This window comes from Sinocyclocheilus anshuiensis, unplaced genomic scaffold (genome assembly GCF_001515605.1).
Source record: "Sinocyclocheilus anshuiensis isolate Anshui unplaced genomic scaffold, SAMN03320099.WGS_v1.1 scaffold231, whole genome shotgun sequence".
NCBI lineage: Eukaryota > Metazoa > Chordata > Actinopteri > Cypriniformes > Cyprinidae > Sinocyclocheilus > Sinocyclocheilus anshuiensis.
In genome coordinates this window covers 244369-269263 of record NW_015552533.1, presented here as the reverse complement: position 1 = coordinate 269263, position 24895 = coordinate 244369, and the positions used below count along the sequence as shown (strand labels likewise).

The 24895-nt window shown below is 38.9% G+C and overlaps 1 protein-coding gene across 1 annotated transcript in view; it reads right to left on the bottom strand.

Annotated features, from left to right (window-relative positions):
• Positions 1 to 24895, bottom strand: part of LOC107663732 (CUB and sushi domain-containing protein 2-like) — a gene marked incomplete at its 5' end in the record, with an annotated part of 209927 nt that overhangs the window by 3385 nt on the left and 181647 nt on the right. The window contains 22 exons of the mRNA XM_016454031.1: positions 193 to 370; positions 458 to 590; positions 2024 to 2111; positions 3113 to 3225; positions 4042 to 4203; positions 4363 to 4428; positions 5338 to 5517; positions 6034 to 6145; positions 6238 to 6311; positions 6707 to 6880; positions 7067 to 7240; positions 7364 to 7543; positions 9657 to 9833; positions 12050 to 12232; positions 15870 to 16043; positions 16178 to 16366; positions 20150 to 20323; positions 20434 to 20607; positions 20707 to 20880; positions 21243 to 21437; positions 21722 to 21907; positions 23494 to 23682. Coding sequence (XP_016309517.1) covers positions 211 to 370; positions 458 to 590; positions 2024 to 2111; positions 3113 to 3225; positions 4042 to 4203; positions 4363 to 4428; positions 5338 to 5517; positions 6034 to 6145; positions 6238 to 6311; positions 6707 to 6880; positions 7067 to 7240; positions 7364 to 7543; positions 9657 to 9833; positions 12050 to 12232; positions 15870 to 16043; positions 16178 to 16366; positions 20150 to 20323; positions 20434 to 20607; positions 20707 to 20880; positions 21243 to 21437; positions 21722 to 21907; positions 23494 to 23682 — 3431 coding nt within the window. The remainder of the gene's footprint in view (positions 1 to 192; positions 371 to 457; positions 591 to 2023; positions 2112 to 3112; positions 3226 to 4041; positions 4204 to 4362; positions 4429 to 5337; positions 5518 to 6033; positions 6146 to 6237; positions 6312 to 6706; positions 6881 to 7066; positions 7241 to 7363; positions 7544 to 9656; positions 9834 to 12049; positions 12233 to 15869; positions 16044 to 16177; positions 16367 to 20149; positions 20324 to 20433; positions 20608 to 20706; positions 20881 to 21242; positions 21438 to 21721; positions 21908 to 23493; positions 23683 to 24895) is intronic.

The window sequence follows — 24895 nt, the reverse complement described above, 5'->3', positions numbered from 1 at the left end:
AGACACACTTCTGATGTGAAGGTATATAGTTCTGAGGCAAACAGGGTCCTGATCACCACCTGAAACATGTTTATTAGCAGTATTTTTATGTTTATTAGTGTATTGTGTCATTCCTCTTATGTTACCTGTATTGAAGTCAAATCTTTATGTAGGCTGGTCACTAAGAACAGATCTCTCTTGTTGAAGACTCACCTTTGACTAGAGCAGTCGCTATACTGCTGTGCACACTGTGCTGACCGTGAACTCGGTCTCACTGGCCATGATATCAGTGGGCTGGATGTTACGGTCATACATAGGGTTCTCGAAAGTGGCTCTTCCGTTGGTGTTCTCATGGCCTGCGTAACCATTGAAGGGTACTTTGGGCCTTTTTCTGCAAGTAAACAAGACATATTACCAAATATTCTGGAAGAGTGATTCATAATAAATCACAAAAATCAATGCACAATGAGTGCTGTACCTGTGTTTGTAGAGATACAGTGCGAAGCCTGCTATGATCATGGCAATAAAAGGCACTAAAATGGCTGCTGCCACTGAACTGCTATTGGAGGCAAAGTTATAGCCTGGATTCTCGCCATTTGGATCAACGCCCTCTGTAAAAGAACATACAAATAAAGCATTTACAAAATATTGCTTTTACCTTTTTAAACAATACAGGAATAAACAATTGATTTCTGTATAGAGTTATTATTAACAATAACTAACCACAAGTGAAAAGCTTTTTGTCAAAGCATGTGTTCGAATTGATTCGAAACCATGCAACAAATAAGAAATTAATCAATTAAATAGGCAAACTTCACATCTCACTGTTTTGTATAACTCAACTGGGAGACTTGTTTTTGGGAGATGTCAAATTGCATTATCCTGACAATGCTTTTTAATTACAGATATCAAGACACGGCAAATTCGTGACACTTTTCAATTTCGACCACAGAGCTTTCCTAAACAACGAGAGAGTGTCAGTGCACCTGTTCATCAGACAATGCCAAAAAGCTTCCCAATAACATCAAGGCTGCAAGTGGGAGATTCAATTAACTAACTCAATAGAGCCAGCTCATCAAACCAACATGAAATGATGGAATATGTGTGCGCACACACACACGCTCTTTCCACTACAGCTCCTCTTATTAATAAATCTTCTGTTTGCTCAATCTGTCTGACAATGTTGGGATAGGAGTCTATACAGCTGTCATTTATAGATGAAGGCGCGCATGTTTCATTATGGCAGGATTTGACAGACCGTTCCCGGTTTGGCCTCCACAAGCTGTACACCAGATACTTACACCAACCCTAGTTTTCCTTTCTCTCCTACTAAATTGTATTATAATAATACATCATAGCTCTTGTGGGTGGCATTGGCAGTATATATAATTTTAAACATATACTTGATAACTAATATCTGAGGAAACGATACAGACTTGACATTTTCACTACGACATTAAAGCTGAAGTGTGTATTTTATCCCATGTTAAAATACTTTGCCAGCTTAAAATGCTGAAACATCTATATGCAAATTATTCATGGAGTGATTTGTTTGAGCATCCCATCCAGCCTGACACAGATAAACCCCTGTAATAAGTTTTGTTATAATGAATCAATCGGAATCAAGCATTAAAGAGAACAGTGTAATAAAATGCATTATTTTCATTTATATCATCATATAATCAATCACTTGCATAGGGTATAAGTTGAGATAGTGCTATGATAAGCTAGTACACTGAACATCGGTTTGGGGTCTCAGGTGGACTCAATTCAACAGAAGGACGTGATGAACATGACATGATTTAATGCCGCTATAATTTCTGTAATTTTTTTCTGTCAATATGTTGTTCCAAACCATAATACACTTCTGTTTGTCTTTGAAGCACAAATGAAGCTTTAGATATTTCTGTCCCTCCATTTGAAAGCTTATTTGTGTTTAGAAGATGAACAAAAGTCTCATGGGTTTGGAACGACATTGAGTCATTTTTAATTTTATCCCTTTAACAAATAAGATTTTACAGTCCTGTAAGACAAGCACACATACCCAGCCTCTGAAGTCCAAACTGGCCGAAGCCTTTTCCTCGAACAAAGCCTTGGTACACAAATGAATCAGAAGAAGGCATGTATGACACCTGTGGAGAAAAGTACAAATCCGTAAGTAAAAATAATTTTCAAAATGTCACAAATGAGCCACTGAAAGGTAAAATGTGTCAGTGATGTGAAAGACTACTTATGTTTGACATTTACTTTCCCCATCATTCCTCGCTGAGGCATAAAAAGTGTACACATCCACATACAAACACATAAAATTCGCTTTCTCCCTCCTGCTTTACCTCTTGTGTTTTCTCTATCTCTCTCTCTTACATGAACACACACACACACACACACACACACACAAGAGCCACACACTCATGGCCCACACTTTTAATTACACTCTCCCAGGTGCTTGTCCCAAGTGCATTGGAGGGGGGTAGAGACGTCTGGCCCTGATTACCCAGCAATTTTAACTGACGTTTTAATTAAAAGAAAAACTTTGTCGGTTCTCTTCTATCCCCAGGAGTGACAAGCTGTGTGTGTGTGGTTGAGGGTTTCAGTAGTTACAAGCAGCCCAAGGTCTGGCCCTATACAAGAGCCCTTACATCAGCCTGTGAGTATTGAAGTACACTTTGAGCACTCTCAGGTTGCAGTAAAGGTTCAGAAACGTCCACCTTTCAAAGCAAGAGCACGACTTTCAGAGGACTACATCTGCATGGAGTCATACCATGAAGAAGAAAGGACTTGCATCAACATAAAAGCATGGCTGTTGAAATCAAACGTAAGATGCTTCTTTTTCCCAGTAACCAGTCCACTTATGTATAAGCCGATCGGAAGGCTGGGTCAAGTTAAATCGTGGTTCAAATATTTGATCTGCGGTTGCCTAATATCTTCAAAGGAAACAATCTATTTGAATCTAATCCATTACAATGTGGAAAATCTGTAGAATCATCACAATGATTATTACTTCCACGTTTCACACTGCAGGGAGTCTTCATTTCAAAACGTCAGGATTATGATTCTATGGATGTAAGGCACACAAGGGCTTCCTGTTACAACTACGGAAGATCAGAGGAAAGGGAAAGAGGAATATACATACATGTCCATCCAAGGCCCAGTTGTCAATTTTGAACTTGTTAACGAAGATCTCCACAGGGCCTCGAATCTGATACACCTGCAGCAACAACTGGGCTTCTTCTTTCTTATAGGTACCTGCAGAAATGGTGAGGAGTTTTGATGGTTGTCATGAGTGCTCACAAAAAAACATAAAAGTTCTTACTTTTTGTATGTGTGTTGGTTTCATATGGATTGACTCAATGTAACATTAATGAGACTAGTACGATTTACTTTACATTAATAGTAACATTTTCATTACATATTAAATATATGGAGTACAGATGAAAAAAATAAAAAGCACATGGGCTAGTTGGCAAAAGTCAGAGCCAGTCTGCAGATTTGAATTGACAGATTTCATAGAAAATTACATAGTGTATGATAGTCACAGACTGATTTTTTTTTTAGCCTCAGACTATGATTCCATCCATTTGGAGGATATCAAGCATGTTTGATGTTTAGAGACGATTTTAGAAAAAAATATTGTTTTAATTTATTACGTGTCTCATGGCAACAAGGCACGTGTTTTTGTGTGAGTTTGTTGTATTCGGAATGCCTTGAAAGTCTAGTAGTGTGTGATGCTCAGTCATTTAGTGTATGATGTCCAGTTTTTTTTCTCTGTAACGATCAACAAGTGCATGATGTTTAGTGTTTGAAAAACCGTTCAGATTTTAAAAGTTGTGTAGTGTATTTCAGGCTTTAGACATTCTGCAAAATATCTCCTTTTATGCTCCATGGAATAAAAAAAATAATGTTTGGAGTACGTAACAAATACAGATTTTTCATTTTTGGCTCAACTTTTTCTTTAAGACTAGAGGCAGTACAAGCCAGAAAATTGGCATTACCTTGCTGCTGAAGCATCACAAATGAGTGGTTGGTAAAATGTGTTGTGATGTTAAAAGAAAAAACACTCACCAGCCAGATTGAGCTGTACTCCGCTGTGGTCCATGAGAGTGCCATTGACCCGATTGCTGAATGGTTCAAAAGCAGTTATGCTAAGCATTGCTGGCTGCTTCTTCCCTAGATATTCGTATGAACCCCTCCAAAGAGAGTTCTTAGCAAAAACCCCACTTGGCACTGAGATAGAGACACAGAAAAGAAGAACACAATGAGAGAAACAAAGACAAGAGCTACTGTATTATACATTCAAGTGACTAAAATATTTTAGGGGAATATTTAATTAACTTGCCTTGCATTAAAAGATTACTTTAATTTATAGTAGACAGCGAAACTTACCGGGTTGCTTTGTGTTGGGCGGCTCTTGCACTGTTCCTACAGTTTTTCCGCTTGGTCTGTTATCAGCTATAGGACAAGTAAATATATATGGTGTCAGATGAAGAGGCAGAACACACCTGACATTGACCTTTCAAAAGCAGTACTAACAAACATGATTACATGACTTGTGTAAATAAATTAAAACCAAAAACATTTGGACCATATGGGCAGAACATATAGACTTTCTATGATTTGGAATTTCACTTAATATATCTGAATACCCTGTGAAGTCTACTTCGCAGGACATTATAAGATGATTGGACACACACAGTGGGGGAAAAACAGCTTTATTAGATGTCATACGACTATGTTGTCTCTCTCTCTGGTCTCCCACAGGTGCTGTTAATATCCTTCCACTGCAAAAGGCCAGAACCCTACTTTCAGCTTTATTATAAAAGATTTCAGCAACATATTAGACTATGATGCATTTAGGGTTTAACTTGAGACTAATGCCATCCTCCTTCAGCAGACTAAAAAGGAAATTGTTAATCTTATTTTTCTGCCCTATACGCTCACAGTCGGCATGGTAAATACTGTATGGGAACTGTTTATCTGATGATATTTTATAGCAGTCTGGGCTTTCCAACACCAAATCAATGCATTCCACTGGGCTAATCAGAGCTCTGCTAATATGAAATTTCAACAATAACATGATGAATTGGGCACAGCGATCACACCAGTTGTGGAGATGAAACAGGTGGAAGTGGCCATTTATCAACATTTGTAGAGAAGAAAAATCAAAAAGTGGTTGAATACGGTAAATCATTAAGCCTGTAAATCAAGCAGATGGGCTACACCAAAACACACATGTGGAATGAACATGCTCAAAGCCAATCGATCAATTTCTTTTACATTTGCATGAAAAAACAAGATTTTAATTTGGTATATTTTGGTTTGTTGGCTCACACACGTATTTATAAAGTATTTTGTACATACGTGCACACAGCGGAGGTTTCCCTGTCCAGCTGCCATCAGCCCTGCAGGTACGGTGTTCAGACCCTCCAGCAAGGTAGAAACCAGGCTGACAGGTGTAGATGAGTGTATAACCCAGAGATGGCAGCTCTATAGCACCTACATCTGCCTGTGCAGGGAGCTCCGGCTGATTACAGTGATGAGCTGAGGAGAGAAAGCAGAGAGAGAGAATCATACATTGTGGAGGGTGTATTGTGCAAAAACAAACAAACAAAAACACTAAATAACCATTCAAATTAAATCAGAAAAGGATGCTCTACTTTATTCATCATTTAAAATTATTTTAAAATTATTTTTAATAAATTCTTAAAAAAAAAATGTTCTATTTGAAAACAAAAAAAAAAGTATAGTAACAGAAAAGTCGGTAACACTTTATTTTAGGGTCTCTTAACTAGTTGCTTATTAGCATGCATATTACTAGAATTTTAGCCATTTATTAGTACTAATTAAGCACAAATTAATGCCTTATTCTACATGACCTTATTCTACATCCCTAATCCTACCTAATATCTAAACTTAACAACTACCTTACTAACTATTAATAAGCAGCAAATTAGGAATTTATTGAGGGAAAAGTCGTGGTTAATAGTGAATAAGTGTTCCCTATTCTAAAGTGTTACCGAAAAGTCAAACTAATATGTTTGCAAAATTGCGGCTAACCGATGCACTCAGGCTGCATGCCACTCCAGGTGAGGTTGGGCAAACATGTCCGAGAGATGGAGCCCAGAAGGAGGTGGCCCTTTCTGCAGCTGTAATACACTGAACTACCAATCTGTTGATACAAACACACAAATAGTCACGAATGACACGAAAAAATGTGTTTGAGATGAACTGATAACAGCCTTGGTTTGATGTGATTAGCACCTGGTAGCCTTGAGAGTTGTTCTGGTGGCCAAAGAGAGGAGTGCCAGGATCTACACAGCTGGTGTGACTGGGATCTGTGTTAAATAAATAAATGAATGAATTAATAACAATCAGAGCAATTCTGCTTTGCCACCACAGGAATAACTTAAAATATAATAAAACAGAAAAAACTTATTTTAAATTGAAAAATATTTCACAATATTATTGTTTTTACTGTATTTATGATTAAATAAATCTAGCCTTGAGCAGAAAGGTGGTTCTTTAAAAAAAAAAAAAAAACACACTTCTGAATTGTAATGTGCAGGCTTGCCAGGTTTGCGAAACAAAACCAGTCAAAACCAACAATTACTATTCAAAGCTAGCCCAATTACTTTTTTTTTCATTGTGCAATATAATAATGTTTCACAACTATGTTTTATATATTTGTTTATATTTTAAGTGTGAGGGCAGCATGAATACATCAGCTGACCTATGCAAGATGGCTGGGTTCCACTCCAGGTTCCATCGTATTGGCAGTAACGGCGAGCAGAGCCAACCAGGATCAAAGGCGGGTAACATGAGAATGAAACAGAGGACAGGTATGTGAACCCTCTGTCTTCTCGCCTGCCCTGGGCTGGTATCCCTGGATCTCCACAAAATACAGCTGCAGAGAAAGAGAAACTCATTGAGGAAATTATTATACTATAAGGTATTGCCACCATCACACAAAACGTACAGCTAACATTTTGAAACATCCAGTTAAAAATGTTATATGTAGATTTAAATGCTTATAAACAGTTCTGGTAAACCTCAAATTGTAATTGGAGCCTTTAGAAAAATTCACACTTACGAAAACACTGCGGCCGTTCGCCACTCCAGTTTCCTGTGCCCTGGCAGGTGAGGATAGTGGGAAGGGAAAGCTGGTAACCCTGATTACAGCTATAACTAATGCTGGACCCCCACTGGAAGTCAGACCCCACCACCTGACCATTCGGGATGCTGGGAGGTGCTCCACACACAATGGCTGTGAGAGGACACAGACAATCAGTCATGTTGAACTAAACTAAAACAACATAGCCTATAGCACAAGAGCCCAATCATTTGGAAGTACACAGGAAGCTTCCATTCACAAGAGGTGTACTCGAACCTTTGCAAACTGGCTTGGTGCCGTTCCATGTGCGATCCTTGGTGCAGATGAGCATGGAGGCACGATCGGCATCCATAGTGAAACCTGGTGAACATTGGAAGCTCACAGTGTGGCTGTACGTGAAGTCAATACCCAGTCTGATACCATTAGCTGGCACTCCAGGATCTCCACAGTTAATGACTGGAAGTGGGCAGAGAGAGTAAAGCAAAGTCAAAGAAAAGCTGAAAGCCATTTGTGGTGCGATAAGAGGAAGTACATGGCTAAATGACAAGCGAGGACAAGTGTGCCAAAATACGGATGATTTGGAACCATTTTATGATTAGCCGTTTCATTGAAACAGATAACAAATTTAGGCAGAAACATTTTCATATTAAAAGGGTCATAAACTGGAAGCAACAAGATGTTTTATCACTCTTAGTGGTGCCTTTAAATTAATGAACTGTTTTAGGCATCAGCTTTGGGAGGCTCTTTCCTCTAGTCACTTCCTGTAGTCTGAGGCCACCGGCACCTGCTCTGTGCCAAATACACCAATGTGTCTGGAGCTGTAACATTTGCACGTGACCACCATTTGCTCAGAGCCTGAACAGTGAGCATTGTGTTTTTATGAGCATGGCAAGTCACTCGGGTGGCTGCCAAGAGGGGGGGAAAGGGCTAGTCTATCTCTCCAACACAGGGCTGCTATGTAGACGTCCCTGATCTGCTTGCGTCCAGAGCTGGGATAATGGAGAACACTGTGCCTCATTATTAATTCCTGTCCCACAATGCACTGAAAAGCTTCACGCAAACAAAACCAATTCAACTCCAGCCTCTGGATTCCTCAAGAGCTCGGCCACTGAGAGCTGTACTATTCAGAGCAGTTTAGCGTAAGAGAATCTCGAGAATAAAACCGTCCCTTTCTAAAGCCACTTAAAGACCCTATGAAAAGACACTAGGAGCATAGTCGACTTTATCCTGCATTCCATTCAACTCGGAAAGTGGGAATTTCCAACTTGCTATTTAGGAAACTGCAAAAGAAAGCCACTTAGCGCTAGACTTGGAACATGGAAACTTTCCAACTTAGAACTATGATTTGCTGAGATGGTGTGATCACGGTGTCACTTAGAGAGATGCACAAGGGCAGTGATAAACATTTACTTTTAAGAAAATAAAAAGCAATAATAAATCAAAGTACCTACATTTGCTAAAAAAGTTGTAATACTAAAATACTTGCCAAGACAAATGTGTGCAAATGAGGTAAATGATCCTCTCTCTTCATAATCCTACAGAATAAATGCTTACTTTATCCTCTGCAATTTGTTTGCTAAGAGCTAGTCTTTGTTGACAGGTGAACAACTGCAAAGCTAATGATAACATTTCAATTAGCCGAGGACCAAGCTAACAGCTTAGCACAGTGCTAACAAGCTTAAAAAAGCTCTTTTGATTAGAATAAGATTTCCAGATAGCATGTTATCTTTTTAATCAACCATTAAGAAACAGGGATAGGATTAATCGTGAATTGCTACACGCTAATGCTATTCAGAGGTACCCTAGTAAAAAGTAATATATTTAAAATACATTTATTTCATACTAAGTATTGTTCAAATCTATTAACACATTTACTGACATATCGCTTTAGACTTACTGACTTTATTTGAAGTACTACTTGTGCACAATGCACATTTCTTTATATTAAGCCTAAAATGTATTTTAATATCACTATTGATTAGGACGGTATGAACTTTGAGTAATATCAGTCTTTAAATGCAAGACATTTCAAGTACCTGAAGTACTGATACTTGCAATAGTTCCACTTTAGCACAATCGAATATACTTCATATTCAAATATACATCACGTAAATATACTTTACAAATATTGTGCCCAAGATGAGTCATTTATATTTTTGATTTGTATTCCCCCGGAAAAAGACTATACATTTAAAATGTTTATATTTGCTACTTTTGTCAAATTAGTTTAACTAGCATATACTGTTGATGGACTTAAAGCCACAAAAATTTGATTTTGATTTCATGGGGGCTTCAAGTGTTACCTAAAACTGTAAAGAGCTAAGGTTTGGTCACAATACCGGAATTTCAGTGGACGTTTGCATGCAAAAAAGGCAAATCCTCGTGACCTTGTGGGAAAATCTTTCGCGTTTGCGCTTAATTCCCAATCACATGCATTCCTACTGAAATTACTAGATTTTGTGAAAAATTCCCAAACAACGGTAAATGTGACCGCACCTTTCATGATGCTAACTTTAAAAAAATGGATGTTTAATCTATTCAAACTCCTGCTGAGGTGTTGATGGGGCACCTGTGCATTCCGGCATGTCCCCGGTCCAGGTGCCATTGACAGTACAATGACGAGTGAGCAGGCCGGTGGAGTAGTAGCCTTCTCTGCAGGAATACATTACAGAGCGGGAAAACACAAGTCCATCATGGAACTGGATCATGGCGTTGCGGGGAGTTCCAGGGTTGCCACAGGAGACCACTGTGAAAGATAACAAGAGAACATCAGATGGGATGCAAGGTGACAGATATACATGGTCAGCATAGAACATGAATCCCAGGTGCAAGGGAGGCTGGCACACTACTAGGCATCTACACAATTCATAGGACATGCCCCTCCTCCGACCTGGACAGTTATTTGTTAATTTAGCTTTTAATTAATAAACACATTTACTACAGGAGATTTCATACATTAGACAATCCTCTGCCCCAGGACAGGGCAGATGGAGCTTATTCATGGATGGGTGCCAATAAAGAGCAGGTGGGCACACACTCACAACCAGGGACGCCACCAATATGGGCTAGAGGTTTGAGCACTGGAGACTTGCCAACATGAAAACAGAGAACTTGAGTGGCGAATACTAAGCTTAAAATGACAACCCTGTTATCATCTGTTATTACATACGCTAGTGTCCTTTGGCTCAGGTTTTGCATCAGGATACACATTTTACATTGGAAATCAAGTGGTGTCCCAACACAGTACCAAATATGATTATCAGACAAACCCAAATTTGAATGGTATCATGTTTGGGCGGCAATAATTCACCACACACTGTTGTCGGCATGTGTGGATTATTTTTCTAGCAAGAGGAGGATGGATTTGTGCCAACATACTGAGTTTCACTGGATAGAGAACCTTTGATATCAATTTGAGAAAAAAAAAATATAATAATACAAAATCTGCTCCATTTTAAAAGTGAATGAGCCCACTTTATTTTTGCTTCGTGTGAAATTTGCATAGAAAAAAAATAAGTATACAGTATGATTAGTAGTTTATTAGGTCACACTTTATTTTAAAGTGTCCAATTCTCACTATTAACAAACCATTAACTACAACTTTTGCCTCAATAAACTCCTAATTGATGCTAATTAATATTTAGTAAGGTAGTTGTTAGGTTTAGGTAGGATTAGGGATGTAGAATATGGCCATGCAGAATATGTGTTTTATAAGTACTAATACACAGCCAATATGTTAATAATAGGCATGCTAATAAGCAACTAGTTAATAGTGAGAATTGGTCCCTATACTAAAGTCTTACCGTTTATTAATTATTTGCATGCAAGACTTTTTCCCTGCTATCCTTTTTTTGTGTCACATTTCACCAGTTGACAACCACTATTTTATAGCATATTACATTATTATAAAGCACACCAATTCTGCAAAGAACAGTCTATTTCCTCATATAAGTAAATGCTAGGACATCAAACATTTGTGATGAGGACATAAACGAAAAAAGTCATCTTGATTTCCCCTTGCACTTTAAGACGATGAGCTTTTTATGGTGTATTCAGGATGTAAATTTATGAGAGGGGTTTTAGGTTGCTATTGATTTGCTCTCTGGAAACGTCTGCATTTTCTGAGAATCCACCTTTTTTAAGTCACCACAGTTTGTTGAACTGGCATGGATAACAATAGCCCAAGGGTCAAATCAATAAGAGAAACACAAACTTAGGCAGACACACAAGCGCACACATTTCAAACGCACAACCCCCAAGCATTTGGGAGGTAGGAAGGGATTGAGATGACAGTGTGCTTTGTACGAGATGCAAAACTAAAAATATCTGGAATGTTTAGGGGTGACTGTTAACAAGATGTGAGATAAAACAAATGGCTGGTGTTAAAAAAGCAGGGTAAGAAAAATGGCAGGCATCTCCACACGGGTAATTAACCTGGGTTTTCTGCTTCTCTGACATGCCTTTCTTTGGGTTGTCAGCCTGACTCTGCAGGCACTTCACACAAACCAACACGAGCAGAATAATAATGCTGTTTAAGAGAGAAGATGAGAGTGCAAACACAGCAGCCCAGTGTCCAGGGGACCAGCAGGGCTGGCACAGTCGTTTCAGTATGTTGAGAGAAAGAAAACACGGTACGAGTGGAAGTGTAACATGTGTACACCCCAGGTGTACTGAGCCACTTTAAAGCTACAGCAGAGAACAGACGGGAACCAATCAAGATGAAAATAACTTCTCGCCAACCACATTATACCTCAGTCTGTCGGTTTGTCTCCATCTCGCTCTTTTGTTTTGCACAAGTTTAGACATTTGTGTGCAGAATCAAACTGCTATGAAATAATTCGCTGAGAAATTTGCATAGGCTACAATTTTGGGGTGTAGCAGAATCTTCTAGAGGCAGAAGCGATTAATCATCTGAGTTCAGCCGCATTCTTCTGCAGACCACCCAGATTTCATTTTTCTTACCGTGGCATTCAGGCTGGATGCCCACCCAGCTCCCGTTAGCTAGGCAGGTTCGTTCAGAGGAGCCCTTCAGAACGTAGCCAGGCTCGCAGCTGAATCGTACGATGCTCCCTACGGTGAACTCCTCTCCCAGACGGATCCCGTGCACTGGAACGCCAGGGTCTCCACACAAACCAGCAGAATCCCCTGAAACAACACGCATACATATGAGCACTTGGACACTTATTCTTATGGCAGTGTTAACAAAATATATATATTTAAATTAGGCCCATAATATCAATTTTCACTTTCTTAATTTTGGTTTGGCATTTAAAATTACATGATATATTTAAAGTAAAAAAAAAAAAAATGAAATAAGTGCTAAATGCACAATTCAGGGAAAAGGTGGTGATTTTAGTCACAGCTTGTTTAACCAACGGACACATGCGTTGAGGAGAAACTCAATAAAACTAAATCACTCCCATTAAAATCAATGGAGTTGTCTATACACCTCAAGTACAATGAGTTTCAAACCCTTGGTGTAGTGTCTATGTACAATGAAGATACCCTCAAACCAGTCCAATTTAGATCCTTTGGCAGCGAGTGATGGGAAAACTACTATCTAGATGCCCCGCAGGACTTTCAAACTTGCTCTCTATTACATTAGGTTTTTATTTAAAGAGGTTAACTGAGATTTACACAAGATGATGAGTAATTTCATTCATATTTATTGAACAACTCTCTGCGGTAGACCTGGCAAAGGAGATGAAAAGAGGCATTACAGCGGCTTGGTTTAGGTGATAATTTACTTTGGATAAGAAAGCACCAGGGACAGAACATTTCCCTTAATTTCCCCACTCATATTGCCGACCCGTGCGCTCCATGGTGTTCTTCAGCAAATCCTCTTATTTTGATCCACTGATGCATTTACAAATGATCTTTCTATTCCCTATATATCCTCTGGTAATGCTCAACAAACAATCACTAATTTGAAATGAACAGTGAGTCTTTTGGTGAAGGGCGAAGTAAATATTAAAGAATTACTACTATTTATATACCGCATATCATCTTCAGAAACTCACACTGACAGGCCAGTTATTAACCACAAGATGTCTTGCAAAAAAAGCCTAATGCACTTTTTGACAGCTGACAGAAAGAAACAGCAATCTTTTGAGAAATATGAATGCTATGAATTGTGACATTAACCTGTCAGTGGTTTTACAGCCAGGGATGAAGCTCTTCTGGCATATCTGAGGGCTGCAATGGACTGATGTGTTTATAGTGGAGCAGGGCAGCTCATTACCTGGCAGGCATGTGGGAGTCTGTGTCGCCAAGCCCAATATGAGAAGAATAAACCAGTTTATGAGGGGACACACTCTTTGCCCTTCTGGATGCTGCCTATATGGCAATATTGTATTACCACCCACTGATCTGGAATGTAATCCTGAAGCCATTGATTCATCATCTCACACGCTTACGAGACCTCAGAGACTGTGCCATCTCAAATGTGAAAAATGGAGCCCATGCCCCACTATATATGCACATTATATGGACAAAAGTATTGGGACACACCTTAATTATTAATTATTAAATTCAGGATTCAAGTGTTTCAACCAGACCCACTGCCACAGGTGTATAAAAATCAAGCACCTGGCCATGCAGTCTGCATTTTTTTTAATGAAAAAAAAAGGATGTTCTGAAGAGCTCAGTGAATTCAAAGTGTGGTACTGTGACTGGATGCCACCTTTGCAATAAGTCAGCTTGTGAAGTTTCAAGCCTGCAGTATATTCCACGGTCAACTAACTGTTAAGTAGTATTATTGTATAGAAATTGGAAGTGTTTATAAACAGCAGCAACTGAGCGACGAAGTGAAGTCCACGTAAAGTCACAGAGCGGGTCATGCATGGTGCGTAAAAATCACCAATGCTCTGGTGATTCCAAGAGACCAAACCTCCACTGGCATTAATATCCGCACAAACACTGTGCTTTACTGAATGGGTTTCAATAGATGGTGTAGTGTAAAGCACACCAACACTGGACTCTGGAGCAGTGGAAACCTGTTTTGTGGAGTGACAAATCACGCTTCTCTGTTAGGCTCCTTAATTCCAGTGAAGGCAAATCTTAATGCGTCAGCATACCAGGAAATGTTGGACAATACTTTGCTTCCAACGTTGTGGAAACATTTACATTTAGTCATTTTGCAGACGCTTTTATCCAAAGCGACTTACAATTTGGGGATACATAAAGCGATTCTTCTTAAAGAGGCAAACAGATACAGGAAGTGCTTGTAATACCAAGTTTCTAGACATTGTTCAAATAAGTACAAGCTAGAAAGAAAAGGAATAAAATCATACTGTAGAGTTGGAGTGGCAGGGAAGACAAGAAGCTCAGTCTTTGCCAGGTTGAGCTGTAGGTGATATTCGTTCATCCATGCCGAGATGTCCGCCAGGCAGTTTGGAAACAGTTTGGGGAAGGCCCTTTTCCATTCCAGCATGACTGTGCCCCAGTGCACAACGCAAGGTTCATGAAGACATGGTTGGATGAGTTTGGTGTGGAAGAACTTGACTGGCCCACACAGAGCCTTGACCTTAAGCCCATCAAACACTTTTGCGATGAACTGAAATGGAGACCGCGAGCCAGGATGTTCTTGTCTAACATCAGCTCCTGACCTCACAAATGCTCTTCTGGATGAATTGGCAAAAAATCCCACAGAAACACTCCAAAATCTTGTAGAGAGCCAGCTATATGAATAGAAGCTGTTATTGCTGCAAAGTGAGGACCAACTCCATATAAATGTCTATGTATTTAGAGTGTGATGTTATTATTAAAGTCCATGTTTGTTTAATGGTCAGGTGTCCCAATAGGGAATAATAAAAAAATAAGTGGGACCAATTCTCACTATTAACTAAATGCTTATTAACACTCCTATTAACAACATATTGGCTGTTTATTAGTACTTATAAAGCACATATTCTGCATGACCATACTCTACATCCCTAATCCTACCCAATACCTAAACTTAACAACTACCTTACTAAATATTAATAAGCAGCAAATTAGGAGTTTATTGAGGCAAAAGTCATAGTTAATGGTTTGTTAATAGCTTTAAATTAAATAAACAAATAAATTAAAAGATATATTTATTTACATGTATTTATATATTAAATGTATATTTATTGTTATTATTATTATTATTAAAGATTGCAAAAATATTCCCCTCTTTTCTCATAAGTTTACATTCCCTTGTCAGATAATCTGTCAGTCTCTTTCATATCTAAAAAAAAAAAAAAACATAGGAGGGTTAATTAAATATAAGAAAAATAAAATAAAAATAAGATAAAAAAACTGTTTTATTAGTACTTTGATTTAGTACTGCACTGAAGACATGGCATATTTACATGTACTCCACAAGACAACATATTTAACTCAATTTACACAAATTATCTTGTTCAAAAGTTTTCATTCACTTATTGCTGCCTGCTTGAATATCAGTAACCTTTGTGATAGCTGTGTATAAGTCCTTGCTTTGACCTGAGTTGCAAAGCTGGATCTCAACATCATACAGTCATTGTGAGGAAGAACACAAATGTGCAGAGCCTGCTGGGAAACCAAAGAACCTGCAGTACCTGAAGTTTTTTTGGCAGCTTCACTGCTCAAGACAAAATAGGGACTCAATGACAAGGAATGTTTTGAAATGAAAGTAGGTAGTCTAGTGTGTGTAAACATAACAAATTACAATGAGATATATATCTAAAATATTTTTATATACAAATAAATTACTAAATAAAATTAACAATAAAGACAGACAGATGAGCATGTTGAGTAGGGAAAAGATTTGAAGTACCAGAGCAATGTGGCAGGGAGCCGCTCCACTGGCCATCCAGCTGGCACATGCGGGTGGTATTGCCTACAATGCTGCGCTGGCCGATGCAGCTGAAGCGGATAACGGAGCCCACTGTGCGCCTGTCCCCCGAGATCTGTGCATACGGAGGCATGCTGGGACGATCACACAGAACCACTGTGGCAGAGAGGGGAAAAAAAGGGCAAACCTTATCTACAGTGCACAATGTCAGATCACGTGTATAAACAATGCAGAGTAAAGAAAGTTGTGAAATTATTTGAGTAAAGGTTTATCAGGCTAAGATGACTTACAGAGGCACTTGGGTAGGGAACGGTCCCATGTGCCGTCACCCTGACAGCTCAGAGTGCTGGTGCCCAGCAGGTAGTATCCAGGGTTACAGCTGTAAGAAACTGTGGTCTGGAAACTGTAACGATGAGGCCCGCTGGGCAGGACCTGTCTGACACCATTTTCAACATGTCCCGGGTCAGTGCAGTTCACAACTGAGACGCAGATAGAGTGGGCGAGAGAAAGCGAGAAAGAAAGACAGAGAGAAAGAAGGTTATGAAGAACACTGTTGAGAAGTACACTGCAATTCAAAAGTTTCGGTTACGTTTTTTTTGTTCTCTGCAAGAACACATTAAATGGATCAACAATGAAAGCAAAGATATTTCTAATATTTTTATTTCTAATAAATGCTGTTTTTTAACTTTCAACAATCTTGAAATATCACGGAGTCCACAAAAAAATTAAGCACACAACTGTTTTCAACATTGATAATAATAATAAATGTTTCTTAAGCACCAAATCAGCATATTAGAATGATTCCTGAAGGATCATGTGACACTGAAGACTGGAGTAATGACTGCTGAAAATTCAGCTTTGCCATCACAGGAATAAATTACATTTTAAAATATATAAAAATAGAAAACAGTTATTGCAAACTGTAATCATATTTCGTGATATTTTACTTGGTGAGCATACAAGACTTCTTTCAAAAACACTTAAAAAATTTACTGACACCAATTATTAAACAGTAGTTTATGGCATAATGTGCCTTAATTATTTAAAGAGCAGGTCATATGGGTTTTTGAAAAATCGGCCCACCGGGAAAATGCCCGGTATGCCCGATTACCAATCCGGCCCTGGTAGCTATCCTTAAATGAAAACTTTGTTGTCAAAAAGTTGATAAATAAAGATATTGTCTCTCAAAAGAGAGAGTCGATTCTGAATCGCCTTAACGAGTCGTCATATTTACGAATCTTTTGCCTGTTACCGGTATATGTCACTGGGTAACACATTTGCATAATAACCCTGCCCGGAATATGAACAGAGTCTGACCTGCCGAGTGCCCACAAACACTTCCACTAGTTAGTGTGTTTACATCATGTCAAGAAGACGCTATTTCAAAGGATGCCACAGAAGTACAATTCAAACCTTTTGTTTTGTGCATGTCATTTTACCAAGGACTGCTTCTCTAATCTTGGCTTTTATCTTTGTTGGCTTCTAATCTTCTTAATTTGGACTAACAAGCTCTCCGAACCACAACCTGTAGAACCCACTATTTCCTAAGAATGTGTCGATTAATGTAGACTGACGTTGTTCTAATTACTTCGTTTAATAATAAAGACCGTGTAGCACACAGACTTTATTATTGTGAAATTTGTCTATTTTGCTGCACCGGCAGTTATAGGGTTAATGCGGGAGAAATCACAACAGGCTTGGCCAGCTGAAAAATCAGAGCAGAGTAGGCTTATGGAAGGGAGGGGTTTGCTCCAAACTTGCTTGGAACGAATAGTTTCGAAATCATTGGCAAATGACTCTAATATTAAATGTATATTCTGAAAAAATTACAATGTTTTCTGGCCTTAGATGCATTTAAACCTGTTGTAGGGGACTCCAACGCAATATTAGGATACTTTAAAATACCATATGACCGGCTCTTTAAGTCAGAACTGTTTTTTGGTATAATTAATTTCAATTTCATTTAAAAGATACCTTTGTGTACATTTCTATCTTGGTGGCAGTAATTCATCAAATGATTACAGCATGATGAAAAAAAAAATGTTATAAACAGGCATCTATCCAGATACATATAGCAATATATCCTCTGTTCAGTCCCAGTAAAATCTGCTTCCTCCTCCACAACAAGCCAATCTAAACGATGGGCAACTGTGGCATGCAAATCACATTCAGCACTCATTTTTGGCCTTGTTTATGCCATTAATTGATTTGTGCAATTTCTTTAGCGTATCGTGTGAAATAAAAGACGCTACCAGTGGGCACAGTTTATTTTTCCTGATATCCAACCAAACACTTTTCCCAACACAAAATGACAGAAAAAGATGATTTACAAAGAAGATTAAAGGCTTCTAAAAAAAAAAAAAAAAACTTCTGTAAATATTTGAAACCACAAACACAAACAATTGCTTCATTAATGGCTGGCTGAGGACATGAACTGGGCTTAGAGAGAGGAGAGATGGAGATATAGCGCTGGTGTGTTAGCTACGAGCAAAAAACATGCAGAGAACGAGAGCACAGAAGGACAAAAGTGCATGATGAAGAACCTAAAACAGAAATTAGCAGTAATTTGTTTTCATTCACGCAATGAAAAGAAACAAAATATACATTAAAGTGCAAGTGCAATTGAGCAGGCCAAGACAATAAGATGGGCCATCATGTTAAACTATGTTTCGTTCTTCGAGTACTTCAACTGATTCTAACAAATTCAGCTGAACACACTTCTGGCAACATTTTACGTGCAATTACGGGGAAACAGTGAAGCCAAATGAAGAGGACAGGCTTCCTTATTTGACTCCAGAGTGTTCCTTCTGCTGTTTCAGGCCAGCAACGTTTCCTTAAAATCTCTCCGTTAGGGACAACTTGTCAACGGAATTAGACTCTCCAGGGTAGTAATGCATGCTAATGCCTTTAACAGCTCTTAGCAGAGCCAGCCAAAGCCATTTTCTATGATGCAACCATTTATAACTTAAATATACTAGCTTGATTTTCAACTAAAATGTTAATGGTTAAGTTAGAAATAAATACACAAATAAAATCAATAGAAAGAAAGAAAAGCAGAAAGAAAAAAAAACCATAGGAAAACATGTTTATTTGTGCTTGGCCGTAATACGATATTAAAATTGATGCTCCTGCTGGCCAGTAGCCACTTTTGAGGAGAGGTGGTTCAATTATCTGCAGATATGAGTCTAACCAACTTATCTGTGTGGTTCGGAAGGCCATTTTGGAGATAGAAGCAGCTCACTCAGACACAAATTGGTGCTGATTAGCGGGACTGTGCAGAGGCCTACTAAATTATTGATGCAGCTCCGAGCTCATAGCATTTTTTACCGGCTCCTTTTGTGCCATTAAACGGCCGTCTTCCCACGCTCAGTGCTAATGACGGACCATGATGGAGAGGAGACCGTGACTGATATGATCAGACCACTTCAACTTCCTCAGTCAGAGTAAACACATTTATAATCTAAAGAGGGGATGGATGATGCAACTTCAAAGATTCAAATTAAGGTAATTCAGATCAATCAGAGTGATGCCATGCATTCATAACTTGTGTAATTATTTCACTGTTTCCAGAAAATATTAAGCACACAACTGTTTTCAACACTGATGATAAGAAATGTTTCTTGCGCACCAAGTCAGCATATTAGAATGATTTCTGAAGGATCATGTGACACTGATTACTGAAGTAATGGCTGCTGAAACAAACAGTAAACAGTAGTGCACTTTATGGCACATTTGGCTTATTTATGGCAACTCCTAATGAAACATGTTGAATTACACACAAAGATTTGCATAGATTGTCATTGGCTGGATCTGTGCTAGTCATCCGAAACCCCAACTAAAGCACTTTTTGAGTAAGTAAAACCATTGTTTGGTTAATTTTCACAGAATGTTAATAGGAATCCATATGACTGGGAATTTTGCGAGAGCGAACGATTGAGCGAACAATGTTTCACAACAGGTTCAAGGTGCTCATGCAAATATTCCACGTTGACCAACAGAAAGCTGCTTCTACGGTCTTTATACTTTTTTTTTTAATGAAACGCATTACTTTCATTGTTTAAATCCTTTAAATGCTGTTATTTCTCAGTTAAGAACCATTAGAACACATACTCTTGTTCTACACCATGCTGAGTTATAGAGCAAATTTGAACAGAGCAGTCAAGTTATTTTAACATAACAGCACTATTCACATTTCCTTGTCAAGTAACACACATACAGTCCACACTACGGACCACTGCTGATTATGAAGCCACAGGACTTACTTTTACACTTGGGCAGAGCGTTGCTCCACTGGCCGTTGGGCTGACAGTGAGACTTGATTGCACCCTGCAGAACATAACCAGGGTTGCAGGCAAAACGCACTATGTCGTTCAGGTTAAACTGCGTTCCCTGAGTCACACCATTAGCAGGGGTGCCTGGATGTCCACAGGTGATGGCTACAGAACATCAGAGCGACATATTAATATCCATTTACATGATTATTTTATTTCTCAGAGGCATGCAACTGTCAAAAGACGTCATATCAGATTGCTTAAGCAACACTTACGGACACAGATGGGAGTCTTTCCGGACCAGCGGTGGTCCTGCTCACAGATGCGAACAGACACGCCGATGAGTCGAAATCCAGGATTACACTGGTAAACGACACTGCCTCTGTAGTTGTAATTCTCTCCGATGATCTGGCCATTCACAATAGGCTCTGGTGTGCCACAGTGTCCAGCTATTTAAGAAAAATATCGTAAATGCTCATTTGGAGAACATAAGGGTACATTTTCTCAAATTAATGATGGAATCCCATAACGGAAGTAAAGAGACTCACCAAGACATTGGACCTCAGCTCCACTCCACAGGCCATTGGACATGCACTCTCTCACTCTGGAGCCCACCAGAGTATAACCCGTGTTACAGGAAAAAATGGCAGTCGCTCCGTACACGGTTAATGTTCCTATTTTATTGCCATTCGGAGGGGTTCCAAAGTCACCACAGGAAATGACTAGGTAAAATCAGATGAAAAATGTATTAGTATTCTTTTTTTAACTATGAACAGAATTTAATTTTAAAGTCATGAAATTGACTTTTCCCCCTCAACATTTATTTGGTATGTAAATTGACTTTTGTAAATTATATCATGACATACTAGATCAGGGGTTTTCAATAAAAGTTTGAAAATCCATCCATCCATTCTCCAAACCACTTATCCTCTGTTAGGTCGCAGGTTTCCAAAAAAATCCTAATTTGAAAATATTGTGGTCTCAAAGCATATGATATTCTGTTACACCAAATACACAAAATAATGATCTTTAAAAAATCATCATATGACCCCTTTAATGTCACTATAGCCCATATTGCACTCACTTTCACAGGAAGGTCTCGGCTCAGGGTAATCCCAGGTGCCGTTAGCTTGGCAGCGGATGACCCTTTGACCCTTGTAGAAATATCCAGGGTCACAGGTCAACATCATCATGGCCTCATATTTATTCTGCATGCCATAAATAAGCCTCCACCTCCCATGATCCACTGCAGAGTGGCCGATGTCAGGGCAGGTCAAAGCTGGAGGGTCAAAGTTAGTAATACAAATTTGCTATTTGATTAAGACCTACAGCAACATATTTCTTCTGTCTGTCTGTCTGTCTATCCATCCATCCATCTATTCTTTTGCAAAATTGTTCCATTAATTTCCATGTTTAAACTAAATTTTGATTTCAAGGTTAAATGTTGCCCAAGACTTTTAAAGTTAAAGAAAAAAGTTAAAGATAATACACATTTGATCTTTTCTTTCTTTTATCAATCTTTTATGTAAATAAGGACAGTGATTGTGGTGCTCATGAACTCACGGACGCAGTGAGGGCGGGTCTCCATCGGGCTCCACCTCCCAGACTCTTGACAAAGCGTTGACACCGGCTGAGCATTGGCCAATCGGAAACCAGGATTACAAGAAAATGAGACTCTAGAGCTGAGAGTGAAGTCCTGCCCGATGACAGTGCCATTCACTGGCGCAATAGGCATCCCACAGGAAACAACTGTGAAGGAGAAAAAGATTCTGACCTCAAAAACGAACAAGTATTTTCTCACAAAACCCCAAGGAAAGTGGGTATTTCTTTTCGCAATCACATTTCAAAGAATACTCAGTGTAAACACACTCAGTGAACACATTAAAAGCAGCAATGCGACTGTGCAAACACAAGCTTGCAGTGGTTCTGGGAAGGTAAACAAGAGCAGCTAGAAAGCAACGGGCACAAGCCAAGATGTAGATTACATCTGGACATGGACTAAGGACACAGTGAGAATGCCAACATCCTGTACAGCCACCAGAGAGTCAGAGGGTACTGAACATGAACACAGTATAAACACAACAATCTCTCTGGCCACTTCAGCCATATGTAAATATAGGAATGTCTACGTCATACATAGTAAAATATAAATCAACATTTATTATTAAAAAAGCAAATAGTATTGAAACAGAAACCAAAAATCTAAATAAACAAACAAACAAAAATAGTAGCATCGTTTGTTTGCAGATGAACTCTTGGTTTGGTGTTTTATCGTTGAATGCAACATTAAACATTTATTTAAAAAAGCAAACACAAAAATGAAAGCAAATATAAAAAAATAAAATAAATAACATGTTTAAATAATACAAAATAAAACAGTAATTTTTTTTTTACATGATTTTTTTTTAATCCAATGCAATAAAAAATTTTGTGGGCTGCTTAAGTGTCTAAATAAGTTTTGGCACCACTGTATGTGTTAAATCAGAACACCAACACCAGGATGACAAGCAATGCTGATTTAAAAGTTTGAACAGCCATAGATCTGCCTCCTCTACCATCTTAATTTGTCATTTAGCAACTACTTCTATCCAATGTGATTTACAGTACACTTATAGGGACATTCCCTCTGGATCAACCCGAGGTTAAGTGTCTTTCTCAAGGCCACAATAGAGACGATTTCATGATTTTTAGAGTTCATGACTGGCCCCTCGTTTGTTTGAACCTACAAACTTCTGACGTTCAGCCCAGATCAGTAACCACTGTATTATTCTCTATAGTCTCAAAAGTCATTATAATGCCTCTTCTTTCAAAGGACTGACACATATTGGATTTAATATCCATGATACTCAACTTTCAATCAATCATGAGTGAACTACATCCCACTTTCGAACACAAAAAAGACCATTCAGCATGTTCAATAGAGCTCTAAGGCTCTCGTCCTAAGGCATCTCACACCATCCCTGTCAAAGAGAAATTCACCTCTCTCACAGGTGAGGCCTTTATTAGCCAGGAAGTGGTGATAAAATGCAGCACTTCTGAGACTGCAGAACGGTAGACCCCGTGGAGGCCCCTGCTTTAGTGGATGATAACTGCCTCTTTCTGAGGAGACTCTCCCCTCGGACAGCACATTACCAATAGTCTCGCAGCTATGGCTCCTGGCTAACCCATTTATTGTGATGAGCAATTTGACAGATGCAGCCAAGCCCTAAACATTGATTGAATACGGAATTAGCCACGCCGGCGCCGGTCTTTCGCAGAGAGAGTTCAGCAAGGAGAGGCGGATAATCGCCTCCAGACTTTGTCCAAGGTATTTCAAACAAGATTTTCAGACTCACTTTGGCAAAGCGGCACTGGAGCGTTCCATTGGTAGATGCCCTGTGGGGTGCGGGTGCAGGTGGCGGTGGTCTGGCCAATCAGGTTGAAGCCCCGGTCGCAACTGAAGCGCAAGGTACTGCCAAGTTTTGTGCCCGTCTGGCTATGCACCGAGCCATTCACAGGAGGGTCTGGGGTACTGCAGTATGCCGCTGTAGCACATACAAATGTAAACACAGCCAGAAGTCAAAAACACATCAGTCTGTGAAACCTGCTGCTTATTGCATTTCGATTCCTCATCCTGTTTACTGGAAATAGCGGATATTAACGCAGTCGGGGGCTGAGGACTGATTAAAAAGATGCACGGTATTGAATTGCAGGAATTTGTGTAAGGTCATAAATGATGGATATGTACCAAAAAATCTATTGTTTTGTGTACAGTTTGTTAGTCTAAATTGTAATTCAGAATACAACGAGAGTCATTATACAAAGTTATGGTGTTTGGTATATGCAATCCAATCTCTCCTGTGGCACATGAGGCATCTGAGATCAGATCTTAGCAGGCTGTTCTCCTTGCAGACCAAACAAGAAAAAGAATGACGGTAATGATACCAGCATAATATAAAAGGAGGTATGGAGGAAATTAGGAGGAAATGGGGCAGGAATGCAATTTGTCGCATTATTAATCGCTATGACCGCATTACAGGCCTATCTGTTTCACGAGTTCACATATTCATATAATCCTTCAGTGCTACAGGTAAACAGGTTTGGCTAGCTGCCCGTAATGCAGGGACTTGAGGAAGTTGCCCCCCGGACTATTTAATGAATGTAATTTAATTAGTGTAAGATTAGTGGAGGTTTCCTGGAAAAGGCAGAGAGGCAGACTACTACAAATCATTTTCTTAAGCTTTATTTTTTGTTATACTTAAAAAAAGAAGCAAAGTTAACTTGCGAAGGCAAACTGCACAGGAAATTAATTCTAGATATATATTCAAGATACACTATGTAAAGCATAATGCAAAAATACTGATTAAAAAAATGATTTTCTGCAGTGTAAGCAGCCGCTTATGTGTATTCCCTTGTGTTGGATTAGATGAACAAGCTCTCGCTGAACTTCCATTTAAATGCCATTAAAACAATTCTAATTTCAGTCCAACACAATGTCTAGCAATGATCATTTCCTTTAGGAGAGTGAGGGACCACTCACACAGGACACATTCTGGCATTGAAAACAGCTAGATGGCAATAAAATGGAATAGAGCAGAAGGGTCTTTTCAAAGCTGAACAGCTGTTAGCTATAGCTACATTAAAGTCATATTAAAAAAACTGTGCTGATGGCACAAGACTACTCAATAGTCAAAGATACCCGTCTGAAACATGTACATGGATCAACATTTAAAAAAAAAAAGAAAACTTTTTTTTTTT